The 20,226-nt window shown below is 43.3% G+C and overlaps 1 protein-coding gene and 1 long non-coding RNA gene across 2 annotated transcripts in view; one reads left to right on the top strand and one right to left on the bottom strand.

The window, feature by feature from the left end:
* Positions 1-836: 836 nt before the first annotated feature.
* Positions 837-4,453, bottom strand: LOC146404650 (uncharacterized). Its single transcript, XR_014841352.1, has 2 exons — positions 4,180-4,453; positions 837-3,480 (listed from the first exon to the last, which is right to left on the bottom strand). It is a non-coding gene; the product is annotated as an uncharacterized LOC146404650 (long non-coding RNA).
* Positions 4,454-4,477: 24 nt separating this feature from the next.
* Positions 4,478-20,226, top strand: part of NCAPH (non-SMC condensin I complex subunit H) — a 40,572-nt gene continuing 24,823 nt past the window's right edge. The window contains exons 1-6 of the mRNA XM_021087093.2: positions 4,478-4,556; positions 16,195-16,438; positions 16,601-16,691; positions 17,384-17,476; positions 17,789-17,927; positions 18,583-18,707. Of these exons, the coding sequence (XP_020942752.1) occupies positions 4,538-4,556; positions 16,195-16,438; positions 16,601-16,691; positions 17,384-17,476; positions 17,789-17,927; positions 18,583-18,707 (711 nt within the window). The 5' untranslated portion in view covers positions 4,478-4,537. The remainder of the gene's footprint in view (positions 4,557-16,194; positions 16,439-16,600; positions 16,692-17,383; positions 17,477-17,788; positions 17,928-18,582; positions 18,708-20,226) is intronic.

The raw sequence follows: 20,226 nt of genomic DNA, 5'->3' as shown, positions 1-20,226 counted from the left end.
TTGACCTCAAGGGAGGTTAGATACTGGCCTTACTACAAGCTTTGGTTAGAAAATACATTATCTCCCCACCTCCAGCAAAAATAAATTACAGGTGTCCCAGAGCTGATGCCAGTCAATATTTGGGGCTCCCTCTGCTACACAATAGCTGCTGTGTTTCTGTGTTGTCTGCTGGTATCTGCCAGGTACTGCTTTTAAGTTCAGATGCAGTGATGGTTGGTTCTACGCTGGTGGGATTTTGGTGTTTTATTGCTTTTGTTTAGAAAATAATTTGCTGGTGTTCTACTTCCCAATCAATAAAAGAGACTATTTTCTGTATCAGCTGGAGTCTGTGCAGTAACACACACAGTAACATTATCAGCATTCTCACATACCCGTCCCCAAGATGTTCACGTTACCCTGATAGCTTCATCCAGTACGTTCTCAACATCCCTTGAACCAGTCTGCCCTGTGGTTTCCCAGTGGCATGGCCAGTGGCCAGGAAAGAATAATTCAGAATGTTAAGGAACACCTAAGTTATTCATTTTCGTGGTGCCCAAACCAAAATATCAGCCAAATCAAAAGCTTTTCGTGGCTGCAGACAACATATATAAACTCTAGAAGGCAGAAATCTGTCAGGGAGAAAGAAGGTAGTATGATCTAGGACTCTGATGGTTTCTATAACATGAGATGAAAGAAAATGTAGTTATGAGCAGGCAGAAGAATACAAAGGGAACCGTCAGCAGAACTTGGGTGGGGCAGAGAGTGTAAGAAAGAGTATAGAAAAAAACAAATGGTGATGGGAAGAACAGAGCCAGTGTGCTCTGGAAACACTCTTACAATGAAAGGGGAAACTTCTGCAGATATTTAGGAAGCTAAGATTTATTCTAAAACAATTACCTGGCTGGCACCCAGGATATAATAGCAGTTATAGCCCTGGGAATACTTAGTATTCACTGAACATTGTCAGTGGTCCAGGCACTGTTCTGCACATGTGGTAATGCATTTAATCCTCACACTGTAACCCCATGAAGTGGGTGCTTTAACCCCTCCATTTGGCCTACAAGGAAACTGAGGCTCAGCTTACCCCAGTTACGTAGCTCTTAAGTGGCAGAGCCTGGAAAAAAGTCCCTGACCCTAGCAACCTTCCAGCACAGTTTTGGGAATAAAACAAGGTGAAGGAGTTACAATGTTTTGAAAAGCAAAAAGCACTATATTAATTTTAAGATAAAGGGTGGTTGGGAGTTCCCGTCATGGCTCAGTGGGAACTGACTAGCATCCGTAAGGACACAGGCTTGATCCCTGGCCTTGCTGAGTAGGTTAAGGATCTGGTGTTGCTCAAGCTGCTGGGGCTGTGGTGTAGACCAGCAGCTACAGCTCTGATTAGACCCCTAGCCTGGGAACTTCCATATGCCACGAGTGTAGCCCTAAAAAGAAAAAAAAAAAAAAAAAAAGATAAAGGGTGGTACATTATTGTGTGGAAGTTCAAGAAAATATATTGTTGCTTCTTAGTCTAGTCTTTAGGAGGTCAGTAATTTCATATCATATACAAAAATGAAAGGCGTTTGCTCAGAGGCCAAAACAAATGTAAAGCCATTTCACTACATGCCCTGTTGAACCCCAGTGACTTGGTGGTTTCTATCGTGAACTACATTATAATAAAAGCCAGCTGCCAGCTGGAAGTTTGGGGTAAATTTGAGCCTAAAGACTGCATGTTCAGGTAGCCAACACTTTTATTCCTCACCTAAACTAAGCCTGTTTGGCTTCATTTTGGGGAAGTAGAATCTGGGTGGGGAATGAAAAATAAGGAAGGGGAATGCCTCCAGCACTTTCCTGGCAGATGAGAGGTGGGGAGGGGCCCCACTTCTTTACTTTTGTACAGGCAGAATAGTTGAGTTTTGCATGCCATGACACCACTGATAAATTGACCTCTTGGCACCTGCTGTCTTCCTAATCTCTCCAGACAAAGACGGCTTTCAGAATAGGTGAAAGACCTGCCTGCACCAGGTGGGCCAGGCCAATGGAGATGCAGGGGGTGGGGCTGGGACTGCCTCCCTGCACATGGAGCCTCAAGCAGTCAGCTCAGGAGGCTCCATTATAACCACTGGAATAGCTTCATGCCTCAGCTGATGGATCACCTAAGAGTCTTCCTCTACCAAGAGTTCCAAGCCAGTTCTTCAGAGGCTCCATTAAGTACCACCTGTCCCCCTCCCAAATGCTCTTGGATGGTGCACACATGGAATCCAGAGGATGACAATCTGTTTGCACCCTCCTCCCTCAAATGCCCATAGAGGATAAGTGATTTGACTGGGACCCTAGTGTAACACAGGATCTATTACCTAATTCCTCATAAAGCCCAGAGAAAGGGTATTATCATCACATTTTATAAATGGGGAAGAAAATGACGCCCAGAGAGGTTAAGATGCTCAATCCAGGATTTGCACTTGTCTTCCGACTTTGCTTATTCAACACATATTTAAGCACTTTGTGTCCAGGGCTGCAATTGAGCCCCGCTGAAATGATGAGCAAAGTCAGCTTTGTCCTAATTAAGTTGACAGTCTATGGAGGAGACAGATGTGAAATAGTCACCCTAGCAGATGTAAAATTACAAAGGTGACAAGTTCTACTAAAGCCTCCAGTAAGGACACTTGAGCGTATCAGGGAGGGCCTCCCTGAGGAAGTGTCCTGAGCTGAAACCTGACAGAAGGTAATTGGGTGAAGATGGAGTTGAAGGATTCCACATCGAGGATGTGGTATATGCAGAGGCTTTAAGGTGGGAGCTGGCATGGTAAGCGCCAGTCTCAAAGAAGGCCTACATGATTGGAGGGCAAGGTGAGGCTGGAGAGACTGTGGGGACCAGATTCAGCAGGGCCTTGCAGATCATTTTAGAATTTTCTAGAGCAATGGAACCTTTGAATGGTTTTGGACTTTGGCAGGAAGTGACAGTTCAGTTTTGTACTTAACAACCACCACCCTGGGCCCAAGGAGAAGGAGGTCAGAGCAGGATTGGGGCTGCTGCAGACCAGCAAGAAGGAAATGTGGATGAAAAGAGATGTAGGATTGAAGAGATTTTTAGGAAGTAAAAAGAGTCCAGGAATGGCTTGTATGAGGCAGGGGGAAGTGTCCAGGATGGCTTCTGGGTTCTGATTTAGGTTTCTGGGTAAACTTGTTTTCTTTCTTCTATCCCACACTGCCTTACACTAAAGGTTTGAAGGTGATCACTGAGAGAACAAGTTTTTGCAAAAAAAAAAAAAAAAAAAAAAAAAAAAAAAAAAATAAAGAAGCTTAAAAGGTTGTTTTCAGAGTTCCCATTGTGGCTCAGTGGAAACAAATCTGACTAGTATCCAGGAGGATGCAGGTTCAATCCCTGGCCTTGCTCAGTGGGTTAAGGATCCAGCGTTGCAGGTGTAGGTCGCAGAGGCAGCTGGGATCTGGCCTTGCTGTGGCTGTGGCATAGGTGGGTGGCTACAGCTCTAATTCGACCCATGTGCCGTGGCTGTGGCCCTAAAAAAAAAAGAAAAGTTTTCAACAGGTAAATACTTTTTTGGCTGCCAAATGACTAGGGGGCACCAGTGGCATTCTGTGAGCAAATCACACTGAGCAGTCCTACAAAGAGGGCAAAAGTCCCACAGGCCAAGGACTGTTTCACCCTGAATGCCTTGGGAAGTGCTGTATAAAATGCCATATATGTGTTATAAGAGATTACAAGCTGTTCTCCGGATATTTGGGGGAACAGCCTTGGCCTTTTTTCCATAATACAATTTTTGGAACCAGATGAAGCAGAACTTAATCTTATTTTTTTGAAAGAGGGGAATATATCCAGGAGTTTTTTTCATTAGATTTCATTTTAAAAAATGTACACACAGGAGTTCCCGTCGTGGCTCAGTGGTTAACAAATCCGACCAGGAACCATGAGGTTGTGGGTTCAATCCCTGGCCTTGCTCAGTGGGTTAAGGATCCAGCGTTGCCGTGAGCTGTGGTGTAGGTTGCAGACGCGGCTTGGATCTCTCCTTGCTGCGGCTCTGGTGTAGGCCGCGGCTACAGCTCCGATTGGACCCCTAGCCTGGGAACCTCCATATGCTGCGGGTGCGGCCCTAGAAAAGGCAAAAAGAACAACAACAACAAAAATGTACACACAGCATTTTGCACCCCTTCTTCCCCCGCCTGTAACGCTGCTCATTCAGGTGTGTTCGCCCCTCTCACCTCAGTCTCACACCCCGTCCATCACTTTCTGCTTCCTTGGTGTTTTGCTGCACAGGTCAGGATGGGAAAATCACCTTTGTTACCTTGGTCATCTGCCTCCCCCATAAGTAAGTAAACTCCGTGAAAGCAGAGCCCTTGCCCGTTCTGCTCTACGCTTGGACCCTAGCGCACAGTTCCGCGTCTAGCGCTTGAAAGGAGGCATATTTCCTCTCAGGACCACTTTTTTACGCGCGCAGGGCCGAGGCTGTCCGCGCAGGCGCGTCCTGGCCCCGCCCCCGGTGACGCCACGGCGGCCGTTACAGCGCTCCGGCGTCTCCGCGCGCGATTTAAAACCGGCTCTGGCGACTCCGAAGACGAGATGGGACCTCCTTGTCCGGGTGAGGCTGGGTGGGCAGGAGGCGCTGCGGGCAGGGCCCGGCGTGAATGGTGCTCCAGGCACCGGTGCTGGCGGGCGGGCCTGAGCGGGCAGTGCGAGTATTCTCGGCCCTGTCTTTGGCTTCTTCTTTGCCAGCGGAGTGAGACGCTCCAGGGCGCGGAGAGGGGGAGGGGAGGGGGGTAACGGGAGGGGGGGGAGGGAGTGGCGGGCGGGTTTCGCTCGGCCAATCAGAACGCGACTTCGGTCCGCGCTGCTCCTCTGTGATTGACCAGGTTGTGGGAAGCCTTTTTCCCTAGGCTCCTTCACCTTGGGTGGTGTGTCTTCCTTGAAAAGGAGGTTTTCCTAGAATGCACTTTAATTCAGGGCCGTGGAAGCGTTGTGGTTACCGCTGTGTGTTTAACACGCATGCATTTATTTATTTTCGTATTCACTCGACAAATATTGAGCGACCCCTTTGGTCCCCCTCTTAGACGCAGAGTTATAGTATAAAACGACAAAGTCCCACCCTCTTAGAGCGTGTACTTTAGTTCGGGAGACACAGTAAACGAAATAATTACAGATGAGGTTGAGCACTCAGATTGAGAAGAGCAGAGTAGGGGAAGGGTTATTTTCGGTTAGGAAGTCAGGGAAGACCTTTGAGCAGATTCTGGGGAACATGTTCTAAGCAGAAGGAGCAAGTACGAAAGAAGGGCAAGCGTGAAGGAGCCTGACATGGATGAATACCAGGACATGGTAATTAAAAGAGTGAATGAGGTGGGACAGGTAGGCAGGGCCTTCGTGTCTTGGTGAGAGGTTTCGAAATTTAGAGGTACATTTTGGACATGGTAAGTGACTCACCGGGGTCGGTCGGGTGAAAGGGTCAGTAATCATTTGGATAAGAGTTGGACACTCAGGGCAGTGATATAGGGTGCCCAGGGAAGTAGCCCCTGGACTGAGAGGTAAATTTGGAGGGTCAGGAAGCAAACCGTAGGAGCATTTTTTTTTTGCTATATGCTTTTTGTTATGTAGGTGGTAAAACCATGGAACAGGTGAGACCGCTAGGAAGGCCTTATAGAGAAAACACTCAGCACCAACATTTAGAAACTGGTTAAGGAAGAGCTGGAAAAACTCAGGCAAGTAAGCCAAAAGTGTATCAAGAAGCAGGGTGTTGTCACCTGTTTTGAGTGCTGCTGACTCTCAAGAGAGATGAAGCCTGAAAAGTGACTGTTGGGTTTGGGAACATGGAAGTTGTGAGTGATGGCAACAAAACAGTTTTCATGAAGTGGTGAGTGTGGGAGCCACACCAAAGGGCTTGAAAGATGAGGAGGTGGATGCAGAAAGCGTTTTAGAGCTCAGTTATCCTTTTCTTGAAATAATGGATCCATAATGTCAAAGGGAAGGAGGGAAACAGAGAAAGATGATTCCCAGAAAAAGGTGTGCCTCTAATTCCCATTTTAGTTTCCTTAGACAAGTTCTTCCTTCAGTGCTTTCTATTTCTGTTAGTCTCTTCTCCAAAGTCCACCTCCCTTCCTTACCTTGCAGTGTCCACTTCCACGTAGGCACAAGTCCTCTTGATTCAGTTTCTAAAAATGTTTTTTGCCTCCTTCCTATTTTTACTTTCTTTTGTTTGTTTTGACCTCAGCTGAGAATTATGTTAATCATACTCTTCAGCTTGGAAAGCTATCAGGGAAATGTTTGAATTTGTATTTTTAATTCTTTTATCCCCATTGACCATTCCTTTTCCCTTCTCTTCACATGGGCAACCATTTAGTGTTTATTGTGTTTCTATACGTGTGTTATATTGTGAATATTTTTTTCCATATCACTAATTCTAAACTAGTTGAGATATACTCTTACTCTTACTTGGAGAGTCAAGAAGCAAACCGTAGGAGCATTTTTTTTTTTTTTTCTTTTTAGGGCCACACCTGCAGCATTTGGAGGTTCCCAGGCTAGGGGGTCAAATTAGAGCTACAGCTTCTGGCCTACACCACAGCTTACAGCAATGCCGGAGCCTTAACCCAGTGAGTGAGGCCAGTGATCGAACCCTGAACCTGCAACTTCATGTTTCCTAGTTGGATTTGTTTCTGCTGCACCACAGCGAGAACTCCCCTAGGAGCATTTATTTGCTTAAAATTCTCCAGCTAGTAAGTGATGGAGCTGGAGTTTGAAGCCAAGCCTTCTGATTCTTAAATCTGGAAACTTTCCCCCCCAGGTCTCTTAGTTCCTTCATCTCTTCCGATGATGGTGTTTCTTGGCCTATCATAGTCACACCCTGGACCTTGTCATTATCAACAGCTGCACAACTCTGGCATCTCAATGCACCCTACCTCTTAAGACAATGCACTCCTGTCTTTCCAGCGCACTCACTCTTGTTCCCCGACTCCAACAACACTCTGATACAGCAGGCATATTTTTCTGCTTTTCACTGTTCCTCACTTCTCTCAGGCCCTTGTTCCCCTCCTTTCTTAGCTTACATTCAGTGGTAAGTCAGTGTAATCACTCCTTTCATTCACCCATAACCCCTTGCCCTCTTTTTGCTTCCTTACACTTGTTTGACAAAATCACAGCTCTGGTTAATCCCAACTCTGCCTACTCTGCCCCAGTGGCTGTGCACCCAGTTGGTCTCAAGGAGACTAAAGCCGCCCAGCAGTCATGCCGTATTCCTTGGTTCATCCATTCTTTTCCTAGATGATGATTTTATATCTTCCTTTCTCTCCTGAAATCTCCAGTACCTCCTCCCGTGCCCTTATTCTTACCTGCTGAGTCTTTTGTTTTTATCCGCTTCTTATTTTACTAAAAGAATAAAAACCATCAGACGAGACTATCCATAGGTTCACTCTTACACCTTCTCCCTTATCTGCATCTGTTCCTGTGTTCTTGGCCTTCCTTCCTTTTGCTGTGGATGAGCTCTCTGTGTTCTGAGGAACCCTTTTACCTGCTTGAGTACATTGTTCAGCAGCTTTACCCTTCTGCATGATCTCTGAATGATGGCCCTCCAAAAGATGTCTGGAACCTGTGAATATGTTAATCTTACATAGTAAAAGAGAGTTTGAGAATATGATTAAGGATTATCCTGGATTATCTGGATGGGCTAATGTAATCACAGTGGTCCTTATAAGAGGGAAGCAGGAGGGCCAAAGTCAGAGAAGGAAAGATGATGACAGAAGCAACGGATTGGACTGATGAGAGGAAAGGACCACAAGACAAGGATTGTCGGCAGCCTCTAGAAGCTGAAAAAGGCAAAGGAACAGGTTCTTCCCTAAGCAGATTCTGGAAATTCTTCACTCCAGAGAGAATGTGACCCAGCTAACATCTTTTTTTTTTTTTTTTTTTTGCCTTTTCTAGGGCTGCACCTGTGGCACATGGAGGTTCCCAGGCTAGGGGTCTAATCAGAACTGTAGCCGCCGGCCTACACCAGAGCCATAGCAACACAGGATCCAAGCCACGTCTGTGACCTACACCACAGCTCATGGCAACACCGGATCCCTAACCCACTGAGCAAGGCCAGGGATTGAACCTGCAACCTCATGGTTCCTAGTTGGATTTGTTAACCACTGAGCCTCAATGGGAACTCCCAACCCAGCTAACATCTTGATTTTAGACTTCTGACTTGTGAACTGCAGAGAATATATTTTTGTCTTGTTTTTTGTTTTAAATTTTTCATTATAGTTGGTTTACAGTGTCTCTGTCAATTTCTGCTGTACAGCAAAGTGAGCCAGTATACACATTTTTTTCTTCATACTTTCTTCCATCATGTTCCATCACAAGTGATTGGATATAGTTCCCTGTGCTATAAAAGTAGGATCTCATTGCTTATCCACTCCAAATGCAGTAGTTTGCCATCTACTAACCACAAACTCCCAGGCCATCCTACTCCTTACTGCTCCTTTTTGGCAGCCACAAGTCTATTCTCTATGTTCCTGAGTTTGTTTCTGTTCTGTAGATAGGTTGATTTGTGCCATATTTTATTTTTGTATTTTAATTTTTTTGTCTTTTTAGGGCCGCACCCATGGCATGTCAAGGTTCCCAGGCTAGGGGTTGGATTGGAGCTGTACTTGCTGGCCTACACCACAGCCACAGCAACGTGGGATCTGCGCCACATCTACAGCTTACACCATAGCTCATGGCAACACCGGATCCTTAACCCACTGAGTGAGGCCAGGGATTGAACCTGTGTCCTCATGGATGCTAGTCAGGTTCGTTTTCACTGAGCCAAGATGGGAACTCCTTTGCCATATTTTAGATTCCACATGTAAGTGCTATGATATGGTTTTTGTCTTTCTGACTTCCTTCACTTAGTATGATAATCTCTAGTTGCATCCATGTTGCTGCAAATGGCATTATTTCAATCTTTTTTTTATGGCTGAGTAGTATTCCATTGTGTATATTTCCTCCATCTTCTTAATCCACATTTGTGTTGTTTTAAATCACTAAATTTGTGGTGAGTTGTTATAGCAGCTATAGGAGACTAATATAGTCTCTTTGTTTCATTCCTTCTACCAAGCTGGGTTTCCCCCCCCCCATCTTAAAATTACTTTCTTGACTTCACTTCCCTTTCAACTGGCTCCCTCCCATTTCTCTTCTGCCTTTTTTTTTTTTTCTTTTTTTCCTTCTCATCTTCCCTTGCATTTATGCCCATTTGATTTTCCCTTTCTCCCCCTGCACTCTAGGAAAACTACTTTGTCAGTAACCTCTCGGTTGCTAAATCTAAAGAACAGCTCTCTGTCCTCACCTAATTTGACCAGTCAGCTGCATTTGACATAGTTCATTATTCCTTCTTCCCCTGAAATATATTCTTCACCTGACATTTAGAATGCCACATTCCCCTTCACTGGTGACACATTCCCTATCTCTTCACTGATTCCTCATTGTTTCCTTCTCTTTATTTTTATTTTTATTTTTTTGGTCTTTTTAGGGCTGCACTCACAGCATATGGAAGTTCCCAGGCTAGGGAATCAGAGCTGCAGCTGCCAGCCTGCACCACAGCCACAGCAGCACCAGATCCAAGCCCTGTCTGAGACTTACACCACAGCTCACGGCAACCCTGGATCCTTAACCCACTGAGCAAGGCCAGGGATCAAACCTGCAACCTCATGGTTCCCAGTTGGATTCGTTAACCACTGAGCCATGACAGGAACTCTTCCTTCTCTTTAAATTTTTGAAGTATTCTAGGACTCAGCCTTCTGCTTTTCTCTATCTAGCCTCATTTTTTTTGGTCTTCTCATCTAGTCTTACGGCTTTGAATACCTCCTCCATGCTTATGACATCCACATTTACATAGCCACCCTAGAGCCTTTTCTAAACTCTGGACTTAAGTATCTGCTCTCTCTACCCAGTAAGCATCTGAAGCCCAGCAGGTCCAAAACTGAGCCCTGATCTTGCCTCCTTTCCCCACAGATATGCTTCTTCTCCAGTCCCGGCAACTCCATTTCATCAGTTGTTCCAGGTGTTGCAGTTATCCTTCATTCTTCTGTCTTCTCTCATGCCCCACGTTTAATCCATCAGGAAATCATGTTGGCTCTACTTTGAGACTATCCAGTGTCTGACTTACTGCATCCCCTCTTTGGTCTGAGCCATCAGCATCTCTTGTCTTAGTTATTGGTAGTTGCTTCCTGTTTGGTCTTCCTGCTTGTCAATTCTTGTTCCCTTTTCAGTCTGTTTTCAGCATAAGACCCATTGGGGTCTTCTTAAAGCATAGGTTAGATCACTGTATTCCTCTTCTCATCTTGTCCAAACACTTCCTTTCTCACTCCACATGAAAGCCCAGTCTTTGCAGTGGTTTGTAAGTAAGGCTCATACACCCCTGAAGGTTGTCCCTCCCCTGTTCTCACTGATTGGTGCTTCTGTGCAACCAGGCCCCACAGGCCTGACACCCTTTGACTGCTCTCACTTCTGTGCTTCCCTCTCATTCCATTTCCACCACACTGGCTTCTCAGACGTGCCAGGCAGGATGCTGCCTCTGTACTTGCTGTGCCCCCTGATTCCATGTTGGGGTTTGCAGATAGCTGCACAATCTGGATTCTGATGTAATCTTCCTGGTAAAATCTTCCCTTGACCATTGTATTAAAAAATGACTTCCCACCTCCATCCTATGATCCTCTTTATTCCCTTCCATGCTTTACTTTTCTCCATAGCTTTTATTTCTGTCTAACCCACTATACATTTTCTACCTCCTAATTATGAAAATGTTCAAACATACATGGACATTGAAGGACTGAGACAGTAAACAGCTTCATACTCACAACCTAAATCCAAATTTTGCCATATTTCCTTTGTCCTTCCCCTCAATAGTTTTGATTCATTCAGCTGAATGTTGCACATATCATGTCGCATCACCCCTAAATTGTTTCATCTCCTGAAAGTAAGAATTTTCTTTTTTAATTTTTTTTTTTCTTTTTGGTCTTTTTCTAGGGCCACACTCATGGCATATGGAGGTTCCCAGGCCAGGTGGTCAAATCGGAGCTGTAGCCGCAGGCCTACGCCAGAGCTACAGCAACCTGGGATCCGAGCTGCGTCTGTGACCTACACCACAGCTCATGGCAACGCTGGATCCTTAACCCACTGAGAGAGGCCAGGGATTGAACCTGCAACCTCATGGTTCCTAGTCAGATTTGTTAACCACTAAGCCACGACGGGAACTCCTCTTTTTTAATTTTTTAAAGTTTTATTGAACTACAGTTGATTTACAATGTTGTGATAATTTCTGCTGTACGACAAAGTGTTTCAGTTATACATATGCACACATCCATTCTCTTTCAGATTCTCTCCCCAGAGTATTGGATACAGTTCCCTGTGCTATTCTGTAGGTCCCTGTTGGCCAGTCATTCAGTATACCTCAGTGTGCATATGCCAGTCCCAAACCCCAAGTCCATCCCTCCTCACCCCTTCACCTGTCCCCTTTGGTAATCATACATTTGTTTTCAGTGTCTGTGAGTCTGTTTCTGTTCTGCAAATAAGTTCATTTATATTCTTTTTTAGATCCCACATGTAAATGATACATGTGATATTTGTCTCTCACTGACTTCACATAGTATGTTAACCTCTAGTTGCATCAAATGGCATTATTTCATTCTTTTTTAAGGCCAAGTAGTATTCCATTATATATGTGTATCACATATTCTTTATCCCCTCTTCGTTCGATGGACATTTAGGTTGCTTCCATATCTTGGCTGTTGTAAATAGTGCTGCAGTGAACATTGGGGTCCATGTATCTTTTTGAATTATGGTTTTCTCTGGATAAATGCCCAGGAGTGGGATTGCTGGATCATACAGTAGCTCTGTTTTTAGTTTTCTGAGGAACCTCCATACTGTTTTCCATAGTAGTTGTACCAGTTTACATTCCCAACAGTATTGATGATGGCCGTTCTGGCCAGTGTAAGATGGTACCTCATAGTTTTGATTTGCATTTCTCTAATAATTAGCATTGAACATCTTTTCACATGTTTTTTGGCCATAAGTTTGTCTTCTTTGGAGAAATGAGATTTTCTGCTCATTTTTTGATTGGGGTTTTTTGATACTGACTGTATGAATTATTTGTATATTTTGGGGATTAATCCTTATCAGTTGTTTCATTTGTAAATATTTTCTCCCATTCTGTGGGTTGTCTTTTTGTTTTGTTTATGGTTTCCTTTGCTGTGCAAAGACTTTTAAGTTTAATTCGGTCCCATTTGTTTGTTTTTGTTTTTATTTTCATTACTTTAGGAGATGGATATCAAATTGCTGTGGTTTATGTCAGAGAGTGTTCTACCTATGTTTTCCTCTAAGAGTTTTATAGTATCCAGTCTTATATTTAGGTCTTTAATTCATTTTGAGTTTATTTTTGTGTATAGTGTTAGAAAATGATGTAATTTCATTCTTTTACATGTAGCTGTCTAGTTTTCCCAGTTCCACTTATTTAAGAGACTTTCTTTTTTCCATTGTAGATTCCTGCCTCCTTTGTTGTATTTTAGTTGACCATAGGTGTGTGGGTTTCTTTCTGGGCTTTCTATCCTATTCCATTGATCTATGTGTCTGTTTTTATGCAAGTACCATACTATTTTGATGACTGTAGCTTTGTAATATGGTCTGAATCCAGGGAGCCTGATTCCTCCAGCTCCATTTTTCTTCCTCAGGATTACTTTGGCTACTTGGGGTCTTTTGTGTTTTTATATAAATTAAAAATTTTTTTGTTCTAGTTCTGTGAAAAGTGCCATTGGTAATTTGATAGGGATTGCACTGAATCTGTAGATTGCCGTGGGTAGTACAATCATTTGACAATGTCAATTCTTACAATCCAAGAGCATGGTATCTTTCCATCTGTTTGTGTCATCTTTGATTTCTTTCATCAATGTCTTAGAGTTTTCACAGTACAGGTCTTTTGTCTCTTTAGGTAGGTTTATTCTTAGGTATTTACTTTTTTAGGACTGCGCCTGCACAGCATTGGAAGTTTCCAGGCTAGGGGTCAAATTGGAGCTGCAGCCACTGACCTATGTCACAGCCATAGTGATGTGGGATCCGAGCTGTGTCTGTGACCTACACCACAGCTCATAGAACACCAGATCTTTAACCTACTGAGCAAGGCCAGGGATTGAACCAGTGTTCTCATGGATATAGTCAGGTTTGTTACCACTGAGCCACAGTGGGAACTACTCTTTGGTTTCTTTGAGAAGAGTCCCTCTACTTTTTTTTGGACATTGACTTTTTTAAAAAGTATTATTGGTTTATAATGTTGTACCAATTTCTGCTGTACAGCAAAGTGACTCAGTCATACACACACACACACATTCTTTTTTTTGTATTATTTTTCATCATGGTCTATCCCAGGAGACTGGATATAATTCCCTGTGCTATATACAGTAGGACCTTATTGTCTATCCATTCTTTTTTTGTTGTTGTTGATTTTTTTTAATGATTTTTATTTTTTTCCATTATAGCTGGTTTTACAGTGGTCTGTCAATTTTCTACTGTACAGTGAGGTGACCCAGTCACACACACACACATGTATATATTCTTTTTCTCACATTATCATGCTCCATCGTAAGTGACTAGATATAGTTCCCAGTGCTATACAGCAGGATCTCATTGCTTATCCATTCCAAAGGCAATAGTTTGCATCTAATAACCCCAAATTACCATCCCACTCCCTCCCCCTCCCCATCAGCAACCAGAAGTCTATTCTCCATGTCCATGATTTTCTTTTCTGTGGAAAGGTTTATTTGTACTGTATATTAGATTCCAGATGTAAGTGATATTATATGGTAATTGTCTTTCGCTTTCTGACTTACTTAGTATGACAGTCTCTAGTTCCAACCATGTTGCTGCAAATGGCATTGTTTTATTCTTTTTTATGGCTGAGTAGTATTCCACTGTGTATATATACCACATCTTCTTAATCCTTTCATCTGTCAATGGACATTTGGGTTGTTTCCACGTCTTGGCTATTGTGAATAGTACTGCAGTGAACACGCAGGTGCATGTGTCTTTTTCAAGGAAAGTTTTGTCCGGATATATGCCCAAGAATGAGATTGCTGGGTTATATGGTAGTTCTATATATAGTTTTCTAAGGTCCCTCCATACTGTTTTCCATTTTGGTTGTACCAGTTTATATTCCCACCAATAGTGCAGGAGGGTTCCCTTTTCTCCACACCCTCTCCAGCATTTGTTATTTGTAGGTTTATTAATGATGACCATTCTGACTGGTATGAGGTGGTACCTCATAGTAGTTTTGATTTGCATTTCTCCAATAATCAGTGATGTGCATTGTTTCATGTACTTGTTGGCTATCTTTATATCTTCTTTGGAGAAATGTCTATTCAGGTCTTTTGCCCATTTTTCAATTGGGTTGTTGGCTTTTTTGCTGTTGAGTTGTATAAGTTGTTTGTATATTTTAGAGATTAATCCCTTGTCAGTTGCATCATTTGAAACTATTTTCTCTCATTTTGTAAGTTGTCCTTTTTTTTTTTTTTTTTAAATGTCTATCCATTCTAAATATAATAGTTTGCATCTACTAAACCCAAACTCCCAGTGCATCCCTCTGCCTCCCCCTTGGCAACCACAATCTGTTCTCTATGTCTGAATGAGTCTGTTTCTGCTCTGTAGATAGGTTCATTTGTGCCGTATTTTAGATTCCACATAGAAGTAATATCATATGGTATTTAGCTTTCTCTTTCTGATTTACTTCACTTAGTGTGATAATCTCTAAATGTATCCATGTTGCTGCAAATGGTATTATTTCATTATTTCATTCTTTTTATGGCTGAGTAGTATTCTATTGTATGTATGTACCACAGCTTTATCCATTCCATTGTTGATGGACATTTAGGTTGTTTCCATGTCTTGGCTGTTGTGACTAGTGCTGCTGTGTATATTGTGTATCTTTTTGAATAATAGTTTTGTCCAGATATATGCCCAGGAGTGGGATTGCTGGGTCATATGGTAGTTCTATGTTTAGTTTTCTGAGGACCCTCCATATTGTTTTCCATTGTGGTTGTACCAGTTTACATTCCTACCAATAGTGTAGGAGGGTTCCTTTCTCTCCACACTCTCCAGCATTTATTGTTTGTAGACTTTTTGATGATGGCCATTCTGACCAGTGTGAGGTGGTACCTCATCGTAGTTTTGATCTGCATTTCTCTAATAATTGGCAATGTTGAGCATCTTTTCATGTATCTACTGGCCATGCATATGTCTTCTTTGGAGAAATGTCTTGAACATTGACTTTTTAAAGAGACTAAGCCAGTTACTGTCCCATATTCTGGATTTGTCCAAATATTTCCTCTGATATTACTTAACTTGTTCAGCTGGCCCTTAAATTTCTTATAAACTGGAAGTTACGTTTAAATTCTTAATTAAATTTAGGTTAAATACCTTTGGCAAAAATATTGTGTGAGTGATGCCCTGAATTTTATATTTTGTCCCATCAAGAGATGAGTAAATTTCAAGTTGTTTCATTTTTTATTTATTTTTTTTATTTCTTTTTCACCGTGCTCACAGCATACCAAAGTTCCTGGGTAGGTGATTGGACCTGAACCACAGCAGTGACAGTGCTGAGTCCTTAATGCTAGGCCACCAGCGAACTCTCTGAGTTGTCTCAATTGTAGAGAGTCTATATCTGATTGCTTGGTTAAGGTGCTGACTGCTAGATCTTTTGTTGTAAAGGACGTTTTCTCCTTTGCAGTTAGCAAGTAATCTGTGGGTGGTGTTTGGAACATTCTGTTTATTTTACATTATCTGTGTTGTTTATATTCTGTCTCCCTGCTGGGATTAGACCCTAGCCTGACTTGATAGCCCATCCCTCAGCTTTATCTCAGCATGTTTTCTTCTCTCCCTTGCCTGGCATTATGGTTGTACATGACTATCATTCTGTTAATGAGTTTATCAGAGGCAGCAACTTTTAGTTCTTCCCTACCTTTATATCCTTTGTAATGCTTTGGGTTCACAATAGCTACTTAATGGTTATTTGTCCAGGTTGGCAAGGAAGCATCAGAAACTCATCACCCCCCTGCCCCCCAAGAAACCTGAGCCATAGAGGTTCTAGCCATAGGATGTTAGAGGTGGAAGAGATCTTGGAAGGAAATGTGCAGTGAACTTCCACCTGGGACGGGCTCCCAAGCCCCCCATTAGATGTAGGAAATGTGCTGTTGAAGGTATCCTGAGCAGGTGTTTTGTTCCATCACTGTCAGCCACAATGAATAAGTCTCCTTCAGAGACCCGAGGACGCCCCCATAGCGCCTCCTCACCTTCGGAGCGGGTATTCTCCATGCCCCATCCCAGGAAGGCCCCTCTCAGTACTGCTGGCACCCCAGTCCTTGAAGACTTTCCTCAGAATGATGACGAAAAGGAGCGACTGCAGCGGAGGCGCTCTAGGGTCTTTGACCTGCAGTTCAGCACAGACTCGCCTCGTTTGCTGGCGTCCCCGTCCAGCAGGTGAGTGGGTGCTGGCTGCCTTGTTGTGGCAGCCACCTTGATGTGGGGGTGGCATGAGTTTGCACTGCCCCTATACTGGGTGGATTCTCGGTCTGGATTTTGAAAAGTTATGGTGTTGTCAATGATCCTTGCCAGAGTTTTTTGTTTTTGTTTTTCCTTTAGGAATATTGATGTTTCAGCAACAATTCCTAAATTTACAAACACACAAATTACTGAGCATTACTCCACCTGTATCAAACTGTCCACTGAAAATGTGAGTATCTGCTGGTTTATCAGTGAAGATGTTGCAGCTTGATCTGGGAGACCTGGCTTTCTCCATTCTGTAGAGACTCTACTGTCAGTAATTGTGCACTTCTATTTTGCAACTCAATGCTGGTGTTTTCAGTGTAGTTTTACTATTTATTATAGACCTTTGGTGCCCCTCTGACAGGTTGCCTGCCCCCTGCAGTGTGTCTAGAGAGGCAGCATGGCGTAGGGGTTAATAGTGTGAGCTCTGGAGCTAAACAGTAGATAGATAGTAGGGTTGTGGGCTAATTGTAAGTTCTAGATCTAGCCTGAGTTGGAGTCCTGTCTCTGCCAATTACAAGATGTGTGGCCTTGTCAAGTCGCCCAACCAATGTGCTGTAGGGTCCTTTACTATAAAATGAGAGTGAGACTAGACCCTACCTCTGAGTCGTTCTGAGGGTCATTGCGCCCCTTTGTGTCAGCTCAGAACGGGGCCTGCACACAGGCACACTCAGGAGTTGGGTGCTGTCACTCTAGACCTGGAGAATGAGGAAGTACACGTGTGGGTTTAGCCATGTCTCTAAGTGTTTGTGGGAACTGATTCCTGTGTTGAGATGTGGGATATGCCTGTTTAAAAACTTAGCTTCCCCTGGCAGGGTAGCATTATTTACACAACCTAGGCTATAAATAACTAATCTTTCTGCAATTTTCTGTTTTCAGAAAATCACTACCAAGAATGCTTTTGGCTTGCACTTGATTGATTTTATGTCAGAGATTCTTAAACAGAAAGATGCCGAACCAACCAACTTTAAAGTAAGAAGGATATATTTGAATTAATGCCGATGATCTCTAATACTTAGCATAGCACAGTAGTTGATTCTACAAATACATGAGAGCCTTCCTTGTTTAAGACATTTTATTAGCTGCTACTTTACTTTCCTCTGTAAACTGATGATATGTAGAGACGCTACGTTTCCATTATGTTCTGTTTATTCTCTATCAACCTTGGGAGAATCTGTCATTTTTTTCCTTAAGGGCAAGTAAATATTTTGTGAAGATTGCTGTGTCCTTTTCAGCTGTTACTTCTTATGATCCCCATGAATACAGCTCTGCTTGTTTGACTAGGTGGCTGCTGGCACTCTGGATGCCAGCACCAAGATCTATGCTGTGCGTGTAGATGCTGTCCATGCCGATGTGTACAGAGTCCTCGGGGGCCTGGGCAAGGATGCACCATGTCCGGAAGAAGCAGAGGACCATGGTGCAGGTACGTGGGTTGGGATCTAGCTGTGAGAGGCTTTTTAAAGGTTGTGGCAGATAGTTATTTGAGTCATATACTTGGAATGAAGTCACAGTAATTCATGGATGTTTTCAGAATTGTATTTGAGAAGATACTTATGCATTAGATTTGTTTTTCTTCGGAAAAGAGAAGGACCTTATAAAAAGCATTTACGTTTTATTTAGACAAGATTGTCTAAATAAAAGACTGAGTAAATGTCACCAACTAGGGAGCTTCTGATTTGAAGGGGCAGGGTGTTTACAAGCAAAGTGGCTTGTAACAGAAGCCAAATATTTACTGTAGTAGTTTGGTTCCTCTGTAAGCTGGGTTAGATGTGCCTGCTACTTTGAGAGAATGGCATGCATTTCAATTACCATCACTTTTTAGAGTTTTAAAGAACTTAAATTGATAAGTTCAATTACATGCTTCAGAGCAACCCCCTGCAGTGTATTGTCTTGCTCCCTCTTTTTTTATTTTTTAAAAATATATTTGTGTATTTATTTACTTTTGGCCATGACGTTGGCATGTGGAGTTCCTGGGCCAGGGATTAAACCTGTGCCACAGCAGTGACTCAGGTTGCTGCAGTGACAACACTGGATCCTTAAACTGCTGTGTCACAGTGAAACTCCATTGCTCCTTTTAGATGGAAGTGCAGTTGAAACAGGAACAACCAAGAAGGCTCCGAAACCAAGGAAGAAGCACTCATGTAAAACCGTAGAGCAGAATATAAACAACCTCAACGTATCTGCAGCAGATCGAAAGTGTGAGGTGAGGAACTCACAAAACAAAAAAGGAGTGTAACAGTTTGTGCCTGGTGTGGTCTCTGACGAATTCAGAACCTCAGTGGCAGAAACTTGGCCGGGCTAAACCTGTCTTGCTGGTAGGTGCTTGTTCAGGCCTTGAGGGAATAAAATATTCAACTAGTGTCTCTGCATTGTCATCCTTTACCTTTACAGTGGAGACTGAAGAAGGTAGCTCCCTGTTTTTCCCTCCATATTTCAGCATGACTGGGTAGAATGAGATGGCAAATTACTGAGAAATCCATTGATTAAAACATCTGTTTTCTTCCACTGTTCTTGCTGCAGTGACCATGACAGCGGACATTTATCATGTGCCTAGTGGGTACACGGTGCTGCCCTAGGCCTGTGACCTCTGTTGCCCCATTCAGTCCTCACAGAATCCTTGTTACATTTTATGAAGAGTTAATTGAGGTGCAGGGCTGTTGGGTAACTTGTCCAAGATGACACAGTTAGTAAACTGAGATTTGAAACTGTGATCCAGAGCCCTTGCTGTAAGCAACCTTAAACGATTTAGCAAATCCTAAGGAATCTGCTTAAAGGAATGATACCAGAGGCCTCCTTGTAATTAGCACAGTTAAGTTAAGGCAAAGAGATCTTGCTACAGGATTAAAAAAAAAAAATTGCTACTGAAAATAGTTTCAGTGAACATTCTTGTACATATTTGCATTCTTCTGGAGTGTATCTTTAAGAAAATTCTGAGACATGCACTATCTGTTGTCCTCAAAAAAGGAGTGTAACAGTTTATTCTCCCAACAGTGGTGGACTAGATTATTTCTTTCTCTAGTCCATTCATAACATTCATAAATGGAGAGTCACAGGACTGGAGTAGATCACCAAGGGAATGAGTCCATATGGAAAAAGCCCTGGGCCTGGGATACCCCTATCTTAAAAATTCAGGAAGCTGAGTAGGAAACATCCAGTAGATGAAGGAAAACCAGGAGAGTGTGGTGTTCAAGTGAGAGTTTCAGGGAGGAGGGAATGGTTGACTGTATCAATTTTGGCAGCCTGAGGCCATGGTCACCTTGGAGAAGGGCCTTGTGCAGCTGCAATTCAGACCTCTGAGGAAAGGGTACTGCTTAGCTGATGTTGGTCCCTTAGTTTGGAGAAGGAGCTCCTGGGCCCAGGACCTAGACCTTGGAGGAGGGCATACTGGCTGGTGCTGGCATCTCTTATCGGCACACGATGAGCTTGGTTCTCTGAGGGTGGGGTAAAAGTATATTCAGCTACTGCTTCAGGTAGGACCTGCTGCTGTTGGGGTGAAGATACACTACTCGGTGACACTCTCAGGAACAGGAATCCTACAGAAAGGACTGGGCCCCTTCCCCTTCCTGTAGCCCTGTGGTTTCCCTCTAGTGTTGCCTTTTGGTGGAGCCCAAGAGGGAGCTGCTGGCACAGCTGAAATATGGTCTCAGACCCAGCATCACAGAGCATACGATAGAAGGTAGATTTGGAGCTAAGTGGCAATAGCTTAACTGGCAGAGAGGCAA

This window comes from Sus scrofa, chromosome 3 (genome assembly GCF_054392235.1).
Source record: "Sus scrofa isolate SSC_HxYL_T2T_F1_AM1 chromosome 3, Sscrofa_HxYL_maternal_Yorkshire_Landrace_v2.0, whole genome shotgun sequence".
NCBI classification, from domain to species: Eukaryota; Metazoa; Chordata; class Mammalia; order Artiodactyla; family Suidae; genus Sus; species Sus scrofa.
The sequence above is the reverse complement of the archived record's forward strand: the minus strand, read 5'-3'. Positions and strand labels throughout refer to the sequence as shown.